The following is a 17,625-nucleotide window of genomic DNA, read 5'->3' as shown; positions in this document are numbered from 1 at the left end:
TGCCACCCACAGAGGTCTGCTCTTCCAATATTTTTGTGAGATAAAATTCATATAACGTAAAATTCACCACTTTAACCATTGCAAAGTGGACATTCAGTGGTTCAGTGTTGTGCAGTCTTCAGTACTGATTCCAGCAAGTTTCCATCACCCTGTTCCCATTAAGCAGTCACTCCCCACTGCCCCTCCCCCAGCACTGACAACTACAGTCTATTTTCTGTTTCTGGATTTCTCTATTCTAGACATTTCATGTATGTAATAGAATCATACAACATGTATCCTTCGTGACTGGTTTCTTTCACTTAGCATGTTTTCAAAGTTCATCCACATAGTAGCATATATTTTGCCTTCATTCTTTTTTATGGCTGAATAATATTCCATTTCATAGATAACAGCACATTTTGTTCTATCCATTTAGCATTTGATGGATATTTGGGTAATTTCTACTTTTTGGCTATTGTGACAACTTTTTAAGAGAAGATTGAAACCTGAATTTCTTGGAATCTATTAATTTTTAAACATTGACAATGAATTTAAAAAATTAGAAACATGTTTGGGACTAATTAAAATATATCTACAGGTGGCCACAGGTGGCTCATGGACTGCCACTTGCCCAGCCTAGGCCCCTCTCCATGGTTCTGATGCATTTGGCATTTTTACCTGTGACTTGGGGTAAAAGGCCACTGAAACCCAGAGAGGCTATTCATCCTCTGAGGTCACACAGCAAGTTAGAGGCAGGCTCAGTGCTTTTATGGTCTGCAGTGCTGGAATCATCATACCATCTTAGACTGCTGTAAAGACCTTCTATGGCAGTGCATGTCCTGGAAAAGTCACCCTAGACTCCAGCATTGAGAAATAACTAGTGTTAAAATGTTAGCTTATCTGCTTCCTGTTTTTTCTGGACACTTAATGATTTTACATAGTCAGAGTCATATTGTGTATACATTGTGTGTGTGTGTGTGTGTGTGTGTGTGTGTGTGTGTTTGTGTTTCCATTTACTTATATGATGAGCATTTCCAGGCATCATTAGACACTAAACAGTGTGGCTCCAGTGGGAGGGTACGGGGCTTTACCACCATTACCCAGTGGCCCATTGTTGTACATGAGGTAGTTTTGCACTTCTAACACTCTGTTTTCAACAGAGCTACAGGAGACGATCCTGTAATACCAGTTCCCAAGTTCACTGGAGCATGGTAATAGTCCCCTTGCTTTCATCTTCCAAGACACAACTCCAGAGCAAGATGTAGTGTCAGGTTTACTGATTAGTCTCTTATAAAATCCACTAGTGCGTGTTTTTAGGGCCATGCCACTGCCCTGAAACACATTCAGAAATTAGAAAGATTAGAGAGTCTCTTTTCCAACATTGTTAGTTGCACCCTCTGGATGAAAGAAACGCTGTTGTGAAAGCTACTGTTTGTAGTGAACCCTGCCATTGCCAGTTATTTCCAAGCAGCACTTGGGGCAGCTTGGCCAAGTGGCCTTGGGAGGAAATGCTAAGGGCTGAGAGGAGGGAAATTGGAGCCTGCCAGGTCAGCGGGGCACTTCCTCCACTGTTCAGACACACAAAGAAGCCACCTGGTATGAGGACACAGCCTGGTGATTCAGAAGGCCTTGGCCAGCTCAGGCCCTCTCTCTGCCCCAGCTAGAACAGAGGCCATCTTCCGTTCTGGCGGCAGCAGGTGATGCTGCTGCTGGTTTCTTCAGGACTGCCGCCTCCCCCCCTCCTCAGCCTCCCCATGGCTTAGTTCTGTGAGTGCCTCCCTGCACATGAATATTCATGTGTGAGGATAGGGATGAACCAGGCTGGCCAGTGAGAGGCAATGGCTGCCTGCTCCCTATGAATGGGCCCACAGAAGAAGAAGTTAGAAGCTGCTTGATCTTTCCGGCCTTGGTTCCATCCTGCTTTCCTTTCATTCACTTGAGCTTTCAACAGGCATTTATTTATCGGGTGTGTGGCATAGACTGGGCCCTACAGAGGATGTGGAGGGCAGAGCACAGAGGAGCCTTGCAGCAAATCTACTGTTCATTGATGGAGGATGAGGATGGAGTGCTGTCAGTAGGCTTTCAGTGGGGTGGGTACTGTGCTGCACCCCCTATCACCCACTTTCCCACAGGCTAGCTTATGTGGGCCATCAGCACCCATGGGAAGGTGAAGGAAACTATCTGTCCCCAGGTTATGTTTGAAGAAAGTGTGGTGCCGCAATGTGTGGCCTGCCTCCTGTGACTGAAAGTGTGATTCCACAATGTGTGGCCTCCTGTTGGCATGGTGTCACGTATACACATAGGTCCCCTAACACCACTTGCAGGGTGGAAACCCGACACAAAGCTCACTGAGGCTAAGTAGCTTATCCATGGTCATCTGACTGATTTGAGGGTCGCCAGGATTTCAACTGAATGCATCTTTCATTCCACATCCAAAGCTCTTTGAGCTGTGACCAACTTTGTCCTTGTGCTTGGTGGTACAGGAGTAGGAGGTTCCTTCTGGACCAGAGCTTACTGATTTCAACATCGTGCATCATATAGGATGCTGATTTTTAAAGTTCTTAGCCATGCTGTTACTTTTGTTGTTTCAGCAGATTCTAAAGGGGAAGCAGGGCTCATAGATTACAACTGGAGGTGTCGGGAGAGGCTCTCGAACAATTTCAGGGTGGTGCTGTACAGCAGTGGGGATACTCTCAGTGAAAGCTTTGCCTATGAGCCTGGGATGATGGAGGTTCAGCATGATGCCAGTTCATTAAGGAATTATTTTATACAGCTTCACGTGTCATAGCATTTATAAAGGAAGAGCCCTTCCAAAAATGTTGTAATTCTTTAACTCTTAGTGATATGAGTTTATCAGTTTGGGGGAAAACTGGTGTGTTTAGATCCTCGTGTTTCAAGAATAGATCTGGATGGAGAAACAAGTCTCCTTTTGGGGGCGGGGCGGGGCCATGCACATGTATGCAATTGCTGAGAGGCTTGCCCATATGAAGTCAGGAGAGCAATGCCTGAAGCCCATGGTGCTAATGGGTAGCTAAGGAGAATTCCAAGTCTTGTCTCTGTTTGGTGGGGCAGGCTGGATTCCCTTAAACATCTGATCCTTACTTTATATTGTGTCCTGTTGTCTGCCTAGCAAACTCTTGTTTATTCTTGGAAACGTGGCTCAGATGTTCCTGCTCAGGAAGATGTGGTTTCACTCTGTCCTCAGGACCACCTCACCCTATCCTGTGGTCACTGGCTGCCCATGACTCACTCCCATGCTAGGTACAGTCACATATGTCTGTTTCTCTCTCAGAGGAAGGGGCTGGGCCTGGGCCTGGTGAATGCTATCCAGATGTTGCTAAGATAGAGTGAAGTGACTCCAAGTACCACCTGTCTCTCAGAAGCAAGGCTGGACCCCACCAAGTGTCCATCCATTCAGGCCTGTGTGTCTCACCTGGGCCATCAGACGATGGGCCTACCCTTCTGAGGAGGGCTTGGCCAAGGGTGTGTATGCTTCAGGAGTTTAGTGGTTCTCACGCATCCTGGCTGCTCATTCCAGTCACTTGGGGAGCTTCTAAAAATCCAAATGCCCAGGCTTTCCCCAGAACTTGTGTGAGGAGTGGGGAGGGGACAGCACTAGTATTTTACTAAAATCTCCCAGGAGATTCCCACGGACACACAATTGAGAACCACCGGTCTGGCGCTCCCTGAGCTGCATGGTGAGTGAAGTCTCCCTAAATCTAAGATATTTGAAAGCTTCATGTGTAGACTCAGAGTTTAGAAACAGCTTTTATCTATATGTGTTTCTAGCACCTGAATTAGATATTTACCTAGAACCTTCTAGAGGTGGTTCTTGAACTCCAGTATTCACAGATGCCTTACCTGGAGGAAGTTAGAGCAGATAAACTGCAAAGCCCCTGCCAGCCCCTGAAGTTCTATGGTTTTCTTTGTTGCCTCCCATCAGTCCACAATTAGTTATCAAGCACCTTTTGTGTGTCAGGCTCAGTTCTAAGCTCTAGGGGAGAAATGTAGACAAAGCCGACCCAGCCCCTACTCCCATGGAACTCACGCTCTAGCTGGGGAGATGGACAGATTCTCACATGAGCAAGAGCAGTGGGTAAGTGTTTTGTAAGGGGCTCTGGCCTGGGTTTAGAGTGGGTGGCTGAGAGACAAGATGATGTGGAGGCTGCAGGGTGGGGACTGTGCCCTCTTAGCAAGTGCACGCGTGCGCGCACGCGCGCGCGCGCACACACACACACACACACACACACTCACTCTCTCTCTGTCTCTGTCTGTCTCTCTCTCTCTTTCTGAGGCAGTCTGGTCAGGGAGCTTTGCCTTCAGGCTAGCTCAATCCAGTTTTCTGGGTCCTCTTTGCACTGCCTTACCCAAAGGGCCCTTCCTCTCTCCCCTCCAGCCTCAGAACTCAAGGTCCTGCTGTTTTGGGTGCCCACATCATGTTCCCACATCATGTGCCCACATCAAAGTCCAGGGGATGGGGAGGACTTCTCTGTAGCTCCTCTTCCTTTTTGGGATTTGGGAGTGGGGAGTTGGGACTGGGAGACTTTGCAGATTTACTTTAGCTGCTGAAAACCTTCCCCTGTTCCTGGGGCAGGGTCAGTCCCACTCAGACTGGGACTGGGAGTGGGTGAGGGGATAATTCTCCCAAGGAAAACCAGAATATTCTTCAGGAAAAGGGGCAGTAGGTACCAGAAAGTGACCAGGGAGTGTCTCCTGATGGAGGCAAGAAGAAGGAAAGGACAGTAGTTGTCCATCTACAAGGGGGAAGGTGCTCACCGTGGTCAGGGGAAAGAGCATGAGACTCTTGGTCTGTGTCTTTTGGGCAAAGACAAACTTGGGGGATGGGGACCATGTAGCAGTGTCCTTCTAACCTGAGCTTGTTGAATTCTCATGGTTGCTGGTGAGCAAGGGGAGGTTGAAAAGGTGTGATAACTTCCCTGTGATTCCATGGAGAGCCAGAGTAGCTTGGTACCAGATCCTAGACCTTTCTGTGGACCAAATCACATTTCCTTGGGCAGCTCTGAAGACACTTCCTAGCTCCGACTTGCAGTCCAGCTCTCCTTGATGCAGTTTCTACCCCATCACTTCCTTCCAGTTGAGATGGAGAACTGAGGCCCCATAAGGTGCTGTGCTGGGGGCAGAGCAAGGGCCTTTACGCACTGTGTGATTCCAACCAGGACCACGTTCAGTGTCCTGATATGTACTTCGTATGTCTGGCAAAAGTGGGCCTGGGAAGAGTGGCATGTGTGGGAATGGAGGCCTAGGAGATGAGTTCCTAGAGGGTTAGGGGAGCATTCCTGGTCTTCTCTAAGACTTCCTGGTACAGAGGGAGGAGATAGCCCTTGTCCCAAAGGAGTTCATAGTCCACGGGAAACTCTTAAGCATGTAAGTAGTTATGGTACTATATGATAAGTGCTCTAAAAGAAAGCCAAGTGGAGAAATTGGAGAAGGTAAGAAAAGAAAAGATGGAGGGATTTGGAGGCCGAGGTGGCAGGTGATGGATGTATGCTTTGGTGTGTTTGGGGAGCAGTGGGGAGGTTGATGTTACCTGGGGAAGCATGGAGGCATAATAAGGACATCTCTTTAGAGTTCCAGGAAAGTTAATATTTGAAAAGGTAATACTGAGGCTTTTCAAGAATTTATATCAAGGTATTACTTCTTAGATCCCAGAAGCCTAGTGAATCATAAACAAGATAATAAAAGAAATCCCCACCTACACACATCATCTGAAAACCAAAGAAAGAGAATATCTTAAACCTACAGGGAACAGATGATCCATTACAAAGGAACAACAGTCAGACTGACAGCTGACTTCTCAACAATGATGATAGATGCCAGAGGACAGTGGAATGATGTCTTCAGTGCATCGAAAGAAAACCACTGTCAACGTAGAGTTCAATTATAGTGAAACCATCTTTCTTCCAAGAATGACGGTGAAATAAAGCTATTTTAAGTTTTGAAATGCCAAAAATAAAAACTGTCATCCTCTAGAATTCTATATTCAGTGAAGGTATTCTTTAACAGTAAAGGTGAAATGATAACATTTCCAGGTAACAGAAGACTAAGAGAATCTGTTGCCAGCATATCTACCCCCTTAAGAAACGCTAAGGAAAATTCTTCAGGCTGACAGAGAAAACAACCAGATGGAAACTCAGATCTTCAGGAAAGAATAAAGAACACTGGAAATGGGAAATAATGTGAGAGAATATTTAAAAAGTAAAAAGAATATAAGAAAATTTGAGCAGCATGATTCATGAGCCTGTGAACTTATTTTTCCCAGCAATTGGAGAATATGCATTCTTTTCAGTCACATGCAGAATACTAACCAAAAAGCTAGCCTCCATAAATTTCAGAAAATTGGGATCACATAGAACACATTTTCTGACCAGACTACCGTCAATTTAAGTCAGTAACAAAAAGATAAATAAAAAAATTCCAAGCACTTGATATTTTAAAAACACTTCTAAATTCTTGAGTCAAAGAAGAAATTATCATGAACATCAAAAATATTAGAACCAAATATTTTCATATCAGAATTTGTGGGACAACCGAAGCAATAGTAAGAGGAAAATTTATAGCTTTAAATGTTGATATTAACCAAGAAGAAAGGCACAGATTAATGAGGTAACATTAGAGATTAAAATAGCATTATACTCAAATAAGTAGAAGGAATGAAATAATAAGGATAAGAACAGAATCGAATTAGAACACAATAATATCCACAAAGTTGCTAATTGAAAAGAGTAATAAAATAGACACCTTTAGTGAGATTAATTTTTTTTTTTTAAAAAAGAGGAAAGGCACATGTTAGAAATGAAACAAAGAACATAACTGCAGATACTGCCAATATTTAAAATAGAGTAAAGGCTATTTGATCAACTCTGTGCTTACAGATCTGAAAACTTAGACAAAATGGGTAAATTAAAAAAGACAATTTAGCAATATTGACTGAAGAACAATAGAAAACTTACATATAGGGTAGTCTAATAATCATTAAAGAAATTGAGTCAGTAACTTAAAAATCCCCATCACCCCCCATATCCACCTGGATGGCTTTACTGGCAAGTTCTAACATCATTCAAAAAACAATTCCACTTGTATACAAACTCCTTCAGAGGATAAGAAAATAGGAAGTAATCTTACTCATTTGATGAAGCTAGCATAACCTTAATACCAAAGCCAGACAGAAAATGTGAGAGAACATTTCAGGCCAGTCCTACTTATGGATATAGATGCAAAGCCCTAAGCAAAAAAACAAAGTGCAAAACCAAAATGAGAAAAATATAAAAATGATACAGTACACCATGAAAAACTTTGTGTGCAAGGACCAAGTAATTAGCAAATGAATTAATGTACCATATTAACAGACCCAAAGAGGAAAATCATGGATCATCTTAGTAGAGGCAGAAACATGTTCATAAAATTCATCAGCTATTCATTGCAGAAATCTTAGTATACTTGGAATAATGGAGAACTTCCATAACCTGATAAAGGGCTTCTAAAAGGGGAAAAAACCTATTATGGCAAGTGGTACCATTTAATGGTAAAACGTTGAAAGTCGATCATATAAGAGCAAGACAAGGACACTGACTGTCCACACTCTGGCTTTATGTTAGGACTGGTGATTGTAGCCAGCACAGCGAGACAGGAACGTGAAAGAAGTATAAGGACTAGAAGTATAAGAACTAAACTGTCATCATTTGCAAGTGATATGATCATGTACATAGAATATCAAAACTTTCGACAAGAGTTTAATAGAATTAAGTTATTAGAATTATAAGAATAAATAGGATGCATTTCAATTAGAATCATAGGGTCAGTTATTAGAATTAAGAGTAGCAAGATTTCTGGATACAAAAATCAGTAAACAAGATTAAATTGTTTTCTGCATAACAATAAATAGAAAATGAAATTTAAAAACTATACCAGTTTTCACTGATACCCCATCCCACCCAACTTGTGGGCCCACCCAAGCCACTTCCAGTGGATTTTCCATTCAAACAGCCTATCTTGGCTTATGATGCAGACTTTCCTAAAATTTCTCAAAGGTTCACAAATACCATATAAGCAGCAACTGGCCTCAGTGCTGAGCAGCCCCAAACCTGGCACTAGCAGCAGCCAGCCTTGGTTTGCGGCTTGGCCTCTTGAGGCACATCCAAGCCCAGTGTAGGTTTTGGTCATCTGTGGATTGCTTGGTGGCTTATGCCAGGTGGCCCCAGGCAGGGCACAGGCTGTGGCTGAACTTGGTCAGCCCATTGGTCAGCTTTGGTCTGAGACAGAGCACTACCTGGGGCCACATCTGAGGACGACATACTACCAAAAGGCAGACTGGGCAGGCACTGGATCCCTGCTAATGTGAATCCTGCTTCATAGGGTCAGCTTTTCTATTTAGTCGCTGGCCAGTCCTCACAACCCGTCAACCCAATGGCCAGTCCCTTTCATTGATATGCAAACAGCACCCAAGACTCAGCTATAACAGGAAGGCACATACGACCCATACAAGGGATGTGTCTGGAACACCTGGCTCAGGTGACCAGGGAGACTGCCTCTAGGCCCCACAGGACACCTACTAGATAAGGCCGTTCTACAAAGACCGGGAGACATAGTAGCCCTACCTAATACATAGAAACAAACACAGAGAGGCAGCCAAAATAGGGAAACAAAGAAACACGTCCAAATGAAAGAGCAGAACAAAGCTCCAGAAAAAAATAAAATGGAGACAAGCAATCTACCAGATGCAGAGTTCAAAACACTGATTATAAGGATGCTTAGTGAACTTAGCAGAAAAGTAGATGAACTCAGAACTGTAACAGAAAAAACAAAAAAATGGAGATAGAAACTATAAAGAATACAATAACTGAAATAGAGAATACCTTAGAATGAATCAATAGTAGGTTAGATGAAGCAGAGGATCAAATCAGTGATTCAGAAGATAAAGTAGTAGAAAACACCCAATCAGAACATCAGCAAGAAAAAAGAATTCCCACGCCCCCCCAAAATTACATTTTAAGGGGCCTCTAGGACAACATCAATTGTACCATAGGGGTGCCAGAAGGAGAAGAAAGAGAACAGGGAATTGAAAACCATTTGAAGAAATAATGACAGAAAACTTCCCTAACCTGGTCAAGGAAATAGACATACAAGCCTAGGAAGCACAGAGACTCCCAAACAAGAGGAATCCAGAAGCCCACACCAAGACACATCATAATTAAAATGCCAAAATTTCAAGATAAAGAGAATCTTAAAAGCAGCAGAAGAAAAGCAATTAGTTACCTACAAGGGAGCTCCCATAAGACTGTCAGCTGATGTCTCAACAGAAACGTTGCAGGCCAGAAAGGTTTGGCAGGAACTATTCAAAGAAATGAAAAGCAAGAACCTACAACCAAGATTACCCAGCAAAGCTAGCATTTAGAATTGAAGGATAGATGAAGAGCTTCCCAGATAAAGCTAAAGGAGTTCATCACCACCAAGCCAGTATTACAGGAAATGTTGGAGGGGCTTTTTAAAGAAGAATAAGAAGAAAAGAAAAAATATGAATAATAAAATGATGATAACTACATATCTATCAACACTTTAAATGTAAATGGATTAAATGCTCCAACCAAAAGATAAAATAACTATGGATAAGAAAATAAGCCCCTTATATATGCTACCCACAAGAGACTCACCTCAGATCAGAAGACACACATAGCTTGAAAGGAAAGGGATGGAAAAAGAGATTTAATAATAATAGAAACAAACAAAAAGCTAGGGTAGCAACAACGCCAGACAAAATAGACTTTAAATCAAAGGCTATAATGAGACAAAGAAGGACCCAGTAATCCCACTTGTGGGCATTTATGTGAAGAAACCCAAAACACTAATTCAAAGGGATATGTAAGTCCATACATTCATCACAGCATTATGTACAATAGCCAAGATATGGAGGCACCCTGGGTGTCCATCAATGGATGAATGGACAAAGAAGAGGTGGTACATATATACAATGAAATATCTCTCAGCCACAAAAAAGAATGAAATCTTGCCATCTGTAACAACACGGATGGACCTAGAGGGTATTGTACTGGGTGAATAAGTCAGGCAGAGAAAGACAATGCCGTTGATTTCACTTATATGTGGAATCTAAAGAACAAAATAAAATGGAAACAAACTCATAGATAACAGAACATTTTGATGGTTGCCAGGTGGGAGCGGGGGAGGGGGGTAGTTGAGGGGAGTGAGTGAAAAGAGGAAAGAAATTAAGAAGTACAAATTGGTAGTTATAAAATAGTCATGGGGATGTAAAGTATAGCATAAGAAATACAGTCAATAACATTGTAATAGCTATGTGCGGTGTCAGGGTACTAGATTTATCAGGGTGATAACTTTGTAAGTTATATAAATGTCTAGTCACTATATTGTACACTTGAAACTAATATATTCCAACTGTAATTTAAAAATTTAAGAAAAATTTTTTTAAAGTACAAATTGGCAGTCACAAAATAGTCACGGAGATGTGAAGTGCAGCATAGGGAATATAGTCAGTAATATTGTAAGAACTATATACAGTGCCGGGTGGGGACTAGATTAATCGGGGGATCACTTTGTAAGTTATATAAATATCTAACCACTATGCTATATGCCTGAAACTAATATAAAATAATATTGAATGTCAACTGTAACTGAAAAATAAAAATAATTTTAAAAGTACACCAGTCCCTAGGAATAAATTTTTAAAAGTTGTACAAATCTCTTACAGTTAAAAAATTAAATTTTACTGAAAGCTATTAAAGAAGTCTTAAGTAAATGGGGAGATATCCTATGATTTTTGTTTGGAAGACTTGCTTCCATAACGATAACAATTTTCTTCAAATTGAGCTGAGATTCAATGCAATTCTGATCAAAATCCCAACAAGGTTTTAATTTTGTTTTTATTTTTAACCTGACAACATGATTTAAAAATGAATATGGAAGTGTGAAAGGCCAGGAATAGCCAAGACACTCCTGAAGAACAAAACCAGGGTTGGGATTTGCTGTACCAGGTATCAGGATTTATTATCATAATAACTGTGAGGATAATCCAGAAAGTACAGGGATAGATACAGAAATGGGTCATGAAACGGAACAGAGAGCCCAATAATGAATCCATGAAGATTTGACACTGATAAAGGAGGTAGGTACTATGTGAGTTCATCATTCATATAGGAAAACATGAGATAATCCTTGATTTATACTATATGTAAATATCATAATTACTAATGGATCAAATATGGAAACATGAAAGGCAGACTAAATCTTTCAGACATTACTACGGAAGAACAGCTTTGTAGGGAAGGATTTCCTACATGTCAGGAAAAGTAGTTTACACACAAAGGTTCTCCATTAAAGTTAAGATCTTATCTGTTCATCAAAAGATACCTGACATGGAGACTATCCTGGCATTACTCCTTGAAGGGGAAGGTGCACATGTCTACCTGGGATGGAACAAAGACAAAGCACAGCAAAACCCAAACCAGACCAGTGCCTTCAACAGACTAACAACCCATTGCAGCCTTCTTTTTTCATAGAGTGAAATATTAGAAAGCAGTAAAAATTAACACATTTCAGCTACACCTCAACACAGATGAATCTCCCAAATAAAATGTGGAGTGAACACAGCCTGTCAATAAAGAATGTGTACATTATGTTTCCATTTATATAAAGTTCAGAAAATAGGCACCTCTTTAAAGGTACCTCTACATGGTAAAACCAGAATGAAAATGAAGAGAAGGGCTAAGAAAATCCACAATGATGGGGGTGGGAGTGCCATTGGGGGAGGTACTTTCTGGTCCCTGAAAAGCAGCAGTGGTTTTTAAACATTTCTGTGATGCTTTACTGGAAGAAAGGAGATGCACGATGTGTTTTGTGTGGAAGCACATATACACAAAGACACATATATCTACGTGTACCTGAAATGGAAGATTCATACAACAGGATTGACACCGTATGTTAGTTTGCTCAGGCGTTTTCTTTTCTACTCTTTAAAAAAAAGCCAGTGATGGGTGACCTAAATTGATTTGTCACTCGCACTTTTAAAACGTTTTATTGGTTAAGCTGGGAGGTTAGTACAGAGGCATTTGTTATTCCTCTTTATGCTGCACTCATCTGCTTTAATCATCCTTCTGTTGAAAGCAGAAACCACTCAAAGCAGGTGGGGAGAGGGTGCTGCCAGGGTCTGAGGCTCCAGCAGCCAATCCCAGGGCAGAGCTCTTGTCTGAGAAGGAAGCCTGTGGACTTTGGGGAGGTGGGCTTGAATTTAGCCCAGGGAACCCTTTGAAAGACCACATGTGGCCAGGAGTTTGGAAGGATTCTTAGCTGTTTCCTCTCTGGTCCCTTCCCAGAGGGATGTCCTGGCCAGGTCTCACCCAGGGCTCTCCCCAGGTGAAAGGCCCCAATACCTGTTGGTCCTGGGTTCAGCTCTGTCCAGCTTTGCTGGTGTGGGACAGCACCGTTTGGGTGGTTGACTTTCCTGACACGGGGCACAGATTCTGGTGTGGCTTCCATGGCCCACAGTGTCCTTTCCCTTCTCACCCCAGCTGCCTAGAACTGAGAGCTTTTCTGAGCCCTACCCCAACTTCCTACAGGTGCCAAGCCAGCTGCCTCTGTTGACCCATGGGGAGTGCCCTCCGGAGCCAGCACACATTCCATCTCCAAGAGCTCAGACCCCTGGGCAGCCACGCAGCAGTCTGCCCCCAGAGCTGGGAAAGCAGCTGATGCCTGGGCCGCAGCCTCGGCCGCCAAGCCTGTGTCCACCTCTGGTGAGACTTCACTCTACTTGGGTCCTAAGAGCCCCTTTGGGCCCCTCCACTTTCCCCCCTCATGACTCCTTGGCATGGGGCCTCTCAATTTGCCTGCACTTGCTACCCTTCTTCCCCATAGCCTTTGCCCCTGATCCCCTATGCCATGCACCCAGTGTGTGGTGTGAGCTCATGGGCCTTCTAGGCACCTATACCTCCCTCCAGAGGGAGCTTCCCCAGAGCTCCTGGGCGGGCTACTCTCTGGACACTGCTAGGGTCACTTCCTACAAGGTCCTGTCCCAGCTTCCAGACCCAACTCAGATGTGTTTCCACTACCATTAGTCCTTCCACTTTGGGGTACGGATGGTGGGAGCAGTGGCAGGTGAGCACCCCACTCTGCACAGGGAGGCCAAGGTCCCCTCACAGCCTGCCAGTTGACCCAGAGCCCAAACTGCTCTCTGGCTCTTGGCATTCTCCCCCAGGAGGTGGGATAGGGATCCACTTTCCTTGCCCATTGTCCACCCACCTGTGGGTTGTAGACTGGGAAGTAGAAACACGGAGAAGTCATGATGCACCCAGTTACTGGCCTCTCATGTTCACCCAGGGGCCTTTGATCTCTTCAGTAATTTGAACGGGACAGTTAAAGATGACTTTTCTGAATTCGACAACCTTCGAACTTCAAAAAGAACAGGTAGGTAAAGGTGGTAGTGGTTTCCATAATGTTTCGTGCATTTGACCAGCCCAGGTATTGCAGAATTAATAATTAGCTTCCAAAAACCTGTCAGCTTCATGCATTTTCTTTGCATTTTGCTCTTGGGAATTGTAAGCATCTAATTGCAGGAATTCATACATCAACAGTGAAAAGTCATTCAATAGAGGTTTTCTTTCACCCTCTCCATGTGTTGGGCCCCATGTTCAACCCTGTGTTTCCTGTCTGGGTCACCTCTGTGTCTTGATCTTACTTCCCCTGTGACCCATGGTCACCCTAGCCCTCCCAGCTCAGCGTGGGCCCCCCACCCTCAGGTCTGAGCCATGGTTTTCATTCACCTTCCCCCCAATCCCAAAGGTACCACCTTTTCCAGACAACCCCAGATTTGGGCATGAATGGGGTGTCTGGTCCACTATAGCATCCCAGGTTGCGGCTCCTGCCCAACCCGTGTCAGATCCCATGTCCAGGACACCCACAGTCAAGTCTCCAGGCCTAGCTCTTCCCTGTGCACCCCTGGGCTGGGAGGGGGTCAGGGTGGCATTCAGAAAGTCTTGGCCTGGAGGGAGCAGAGGGAGGAGGCCTGGGATGCTTTCTTCATACACCCGTAAATGGACCTGGGGGCAGCCAGGCAGCCTCTGTCCATCTCAGAGCCATATATCCCAGTCAACAGAGCAACTTCTCTCCTTTCTTTCCTCTCTCAGCTTCTCTCAATGTCCTCCCCATTCCCCACTTCCTTCCTCCCACTTTCTCTGCCTCTCCCCCCAGCTGCAGCCACAGGCCTGGCTGGTCCTGGTCAAAGGTATGAGCAGCCTGGCTGGTCCTGGTCAAAGGTATGAGCAGCCTCTCAGCTCAGGGGACCAGAAGCAACTTAGAATGTGCTGCTTCTCTGGGTCTTTCTTTTGCTACATTAAAAAAGCAACACGATTCCATGTGTCTCCTTTGTAGGTCAAAGTACAACCTAACTGTCCTTACCTGCCCTCTGTGCTTCAGTGAGAAGGCAGTGTAGCTTGTTACATGATCATCCTTAAGTGGACTTGCAAAGTATTTCCCCCCAATTCTAGAAGTATTCCAAAAATTTGGAAAAGTTTATGAGAGAAAATGAAAATGATATATAATCCTTCTACCTACCATCAGTCACTGTTTGCTTCTAGTATTTTTTTCTGAGCTCTTAACATACAGTTTAGCTCATACTATCAGAGTTGAATCCTGTTCCTCCCCCGCCCCCCGCCCCACTTTTATGGAATAACAGATTGAAACATTTTCTCATGACATTGAAAATTCTTTAGAAAACATTTCACAACTATGTAGTATCTATTGCTCAGCAATAATTTATTTAATCTTTAATTTTTTGGGAGGACATTTTAGGTTGATTTCAAGTTTTGCTGAAATAAATAATGCTGTAGTGAACGTCTTTGTGCTTAAACCCCTGTTCATATTTTGCATTATTTCCTGAGGCTGGATTCCTAGAAATGGGATTACTGAGTAGAGAGTATGACCATTTTTAAGAACCTCTGTACTACATTGCCACCTTGCATCTTGGCAGAGCAATGACATTCCCACCAGCCTGTCTCAGCACACCCTCTATTGGCTGAATTAAAAAAAATAATATGCTTTCTTCTTATTGTCAAAAAATTCATGTTCATTGTAGAAAATTTAAAAAATGGAAAAAATACATAAATTACCCATGCCTAGTCACCAAACCAAAGTAACATCTTGCTGTGTTGGGAGGATCATGCTGTACATACTTTTTAGTCCCTGGTTTTCTCATTTAATATGTTGATACAGCTCCCTCTCCTCATCTAGTCTTTTCTCTCCTTACACTCGGGCTTGGTTATATGGACAATAGATTATGTAACCTGCCCTGTGGTTGACTGTCTCCAGTTTGGGGCTGTTGGAAACAACACTGCAATGAACATCTCCACCCTCTGTGCAGCCACATGGGGAATCTCGGGTTTGTTTTGCTCAGGACGCTCCCGGGGTTAGTTGGCAGCATTGGATACACCAGGCTCAGGGCCTACCCTCCATACTCACCATACTCGTGTGTGTCCTTGTCTCGTAGCTGAGGTGGTGGCCTCTCCGCCATCCCAAAACAATGGAACTACAAGCCCTGACCCCTTTGAGTCTCAGCCCCTGACCATGGCTGCAAGCAAGCCCAGCAGCGCCCGGAAAACACCGGAGTCCTTCCTGGGCCCCAACGCGGCCCTCGTGAACCTGGACTCGCTGGTGACCAGGCCAGCCCCGCCGGCCCAGTCCCTCAACCCTTTCCTGGCACCAGGTATGCTCACTTTCCAGGGCTTTTGCTGGCTGTCCACTCTTCCTGAGAATGGGTTTGCGGGAAGGCCACTGGGCCCTGACCTCTCCTTACCTCTGGGGGATTCTTTCCACCATGTCCCTCACCTGAGCACCATGCTCAGGGGCATGCCCAGCCTTCGAGCCGGGATGTAGTGGAGCCAGCTAGGATGCCTGGATAGCACTTCCAGCTCTCCAGGGCCTCAGGGGGTAGAATGTGAAAGCAGCTGTTCAGTTTGGGGGGTGGGGTAGAAAATAGCCTTTCTCTCAGTTGAGACCACTGAGGAGAATTTGTCCCTGACTTGGTCCCTCAGCCTGGGAGACCATCAAGTGAATGCCAGCTGGAAGAGGTGCTAGGGGTATGGGAGCGGGGTCTGCTGCCCAATATCCCCCTACATCAGGTGGATTATAAATGGCCCTTAGCTGGGCCATCTTCCAGGCACCTAAGGACCCTCATTTCATCCCTGGTATTTGATTCTGCCTTTCCTGGAGCTAGGAACTCGACCTTCCCACTCCCTAAATCTATCCTTCCTGCTGATGGGCTCTTGTCTAAAAACCTGCTCTCCACCCTTGGTGTCCTCTCCACAGGGACTGTAAGACAAGCCCCCCAGCTCTTGCTCTAGTGTCCAAGGAGTTGCAGCCTGCCCCCACCGTCCTGCTTTCTCCCTGTGTGCTTAGACCATCAGCTGTACCAAGCCCCTAACACTCCTCATGCATACACATTTTGTTCCCTCTGCCTGGAACGTCCTCCCTCTTGTTTCAGTAGGAAATCGTATCCGTCCTTCAGTACCCAGCCCAGACAACCCTCTTCCTCTAGGAGACTTCTTTCTTCCCCATAGATTTCCCAGTAAGGCAGGCCTTAAGCTCCTCAAGCGCAAAAACGTGTCATATTCAAGGTGTTCAGCCCCAGACCTGCCCCATGATGAAGGGATCTGAAGATCTGGACCACTGCCCCTGATAGAACTCTGCAGTGAAGGACCCAAGGACTTTGAGAGCTGAGGTTGGGGACCCTAGGGCAGAAGTAGGGTATGTAGAGGGCCTGGGTCCTGCCCAGCTGTATGGTCCTGAGATGGATGAGGATGTTACCTTCAGGGGAGGGTGGCTCCATAGCTCCTTGTTCCCTGGGTGGAGCTTAGATTAGAACCCAGGTTCCTAAGCCAGCATGGAGCCCTGTTCCTACCCCAGGAAATCTGCTTCCTCTACCCAGAGCGCCCTGGGGTGCCCCGCTGGAGATCACTGGCAGGCTGTGTCTATCAGCAACCTCCTCCAGGCTTTTGGGGGGAAGGAGGGGACCTTATCAGACCTTGGGGCAGCTGCGCTGTCTGCAACAGGTCATGGTCCCTGGGTGCTGCAGCCAAGATAGAGGAGGTTCAGGTAGCCTTGTTGGATGGACCTCCAGGGCCATTTCCCAGGCCACACAGGTGGCTCCAGGCTTTTGTCATTTGTGGGATCCCAGCTTTGACCCTTCTAGGCTAGGGGCCTCGAGCAAGTCATTGTTCTGCTCTGTAGTCTCAGTTTGGTTATCTCTAACCGGGTGATCTGCAGAGCCCGACTCCTAGGGTTACTTGAGGAAGGGCTGATGCAAGAATCTTGGGTATGCCCTGAGCAGGGCCTGCCTTCCCCAGTGTGGTGCAGGGAACAGTGCAGCATCTCTTGGTAGTGACTTGGAGGGATGCCTTTGCTGGGAACCCTTTTGAGAAGAGGCTGGGCTGCATTGAAGACCCAGTGCTGGCAGCTCCCATGTTTTTTGGCAGAGTATCAATAAGTGTTTTTGCTGAAACGGGGAAAGGCTTTCTGATGTGAGACAAATTCTGGAAACACTGGGTAAGACAGAGCTGCATCTCATTCTTGACTATTGGACTTCACAGAGCCTTTGGGGTCCCACGGTACATT

At 44.9% G+C, this 17,625-nt stretch overlaps 2 protein-coding genes across 9 annotated transcripts in view; one reads left to right on the top strand and one right to left on the bottom strand.

Annotated features, from left to right (window-relative positions):
• Positions 1-17,625, bottom strand: part of B9D1 (B9 domain containing 1) — a 44,219-nt gene that overhangs the window by 4,330 nt on the left and 22,264 nt on the right. The gene's annotated exons all lie outside the window — the stretch shown is intronic.
• The window catches only part of EPN2 (epsin 2), a 79,963-nt gene that overhangs the window by 59,049 nt on the left and 3,289 nt on the right, over positions 1-17,625 (top strand). For all 6 annotated transcript variants that reach the window (XM_039847512.1, XM_039847509.1, XM_039847513.1 and 3 more), the window contains 3 exons: positions 12,582-12,755; positions 13,339-13,425; positions 15,503-15,718. In XM_039847512.1, coding sequence (XP_039703446.1) covers positions 12,582-12,755; positions 13,339-13,425; positions 15,503-15,718 — 477 coding nt within the window. The remainder of the gene's footprint in view (positions 1-12,581; positions 12,756-13,338; positions 13,426-15,502; positions 15,719-17,625) is intronic.

Source organism: Pteropus medius, unplaced genomic scaffold (assembly GCF_902729225.1).
Source record: "Pteropus medius unplaced genomic scaffold, Ma_sr-lr_union100, whole genome shotgun sequence".
Taxonomy (NCBI): Eukaryota; Metazoa; Chordata; class Mammalia; order Chiroptera; family Pteropodidae; genus Pteropus; species Pteropus medius.
This window is presented reverse-complemented; position numbering and strand designations above follow the sequence as displayed.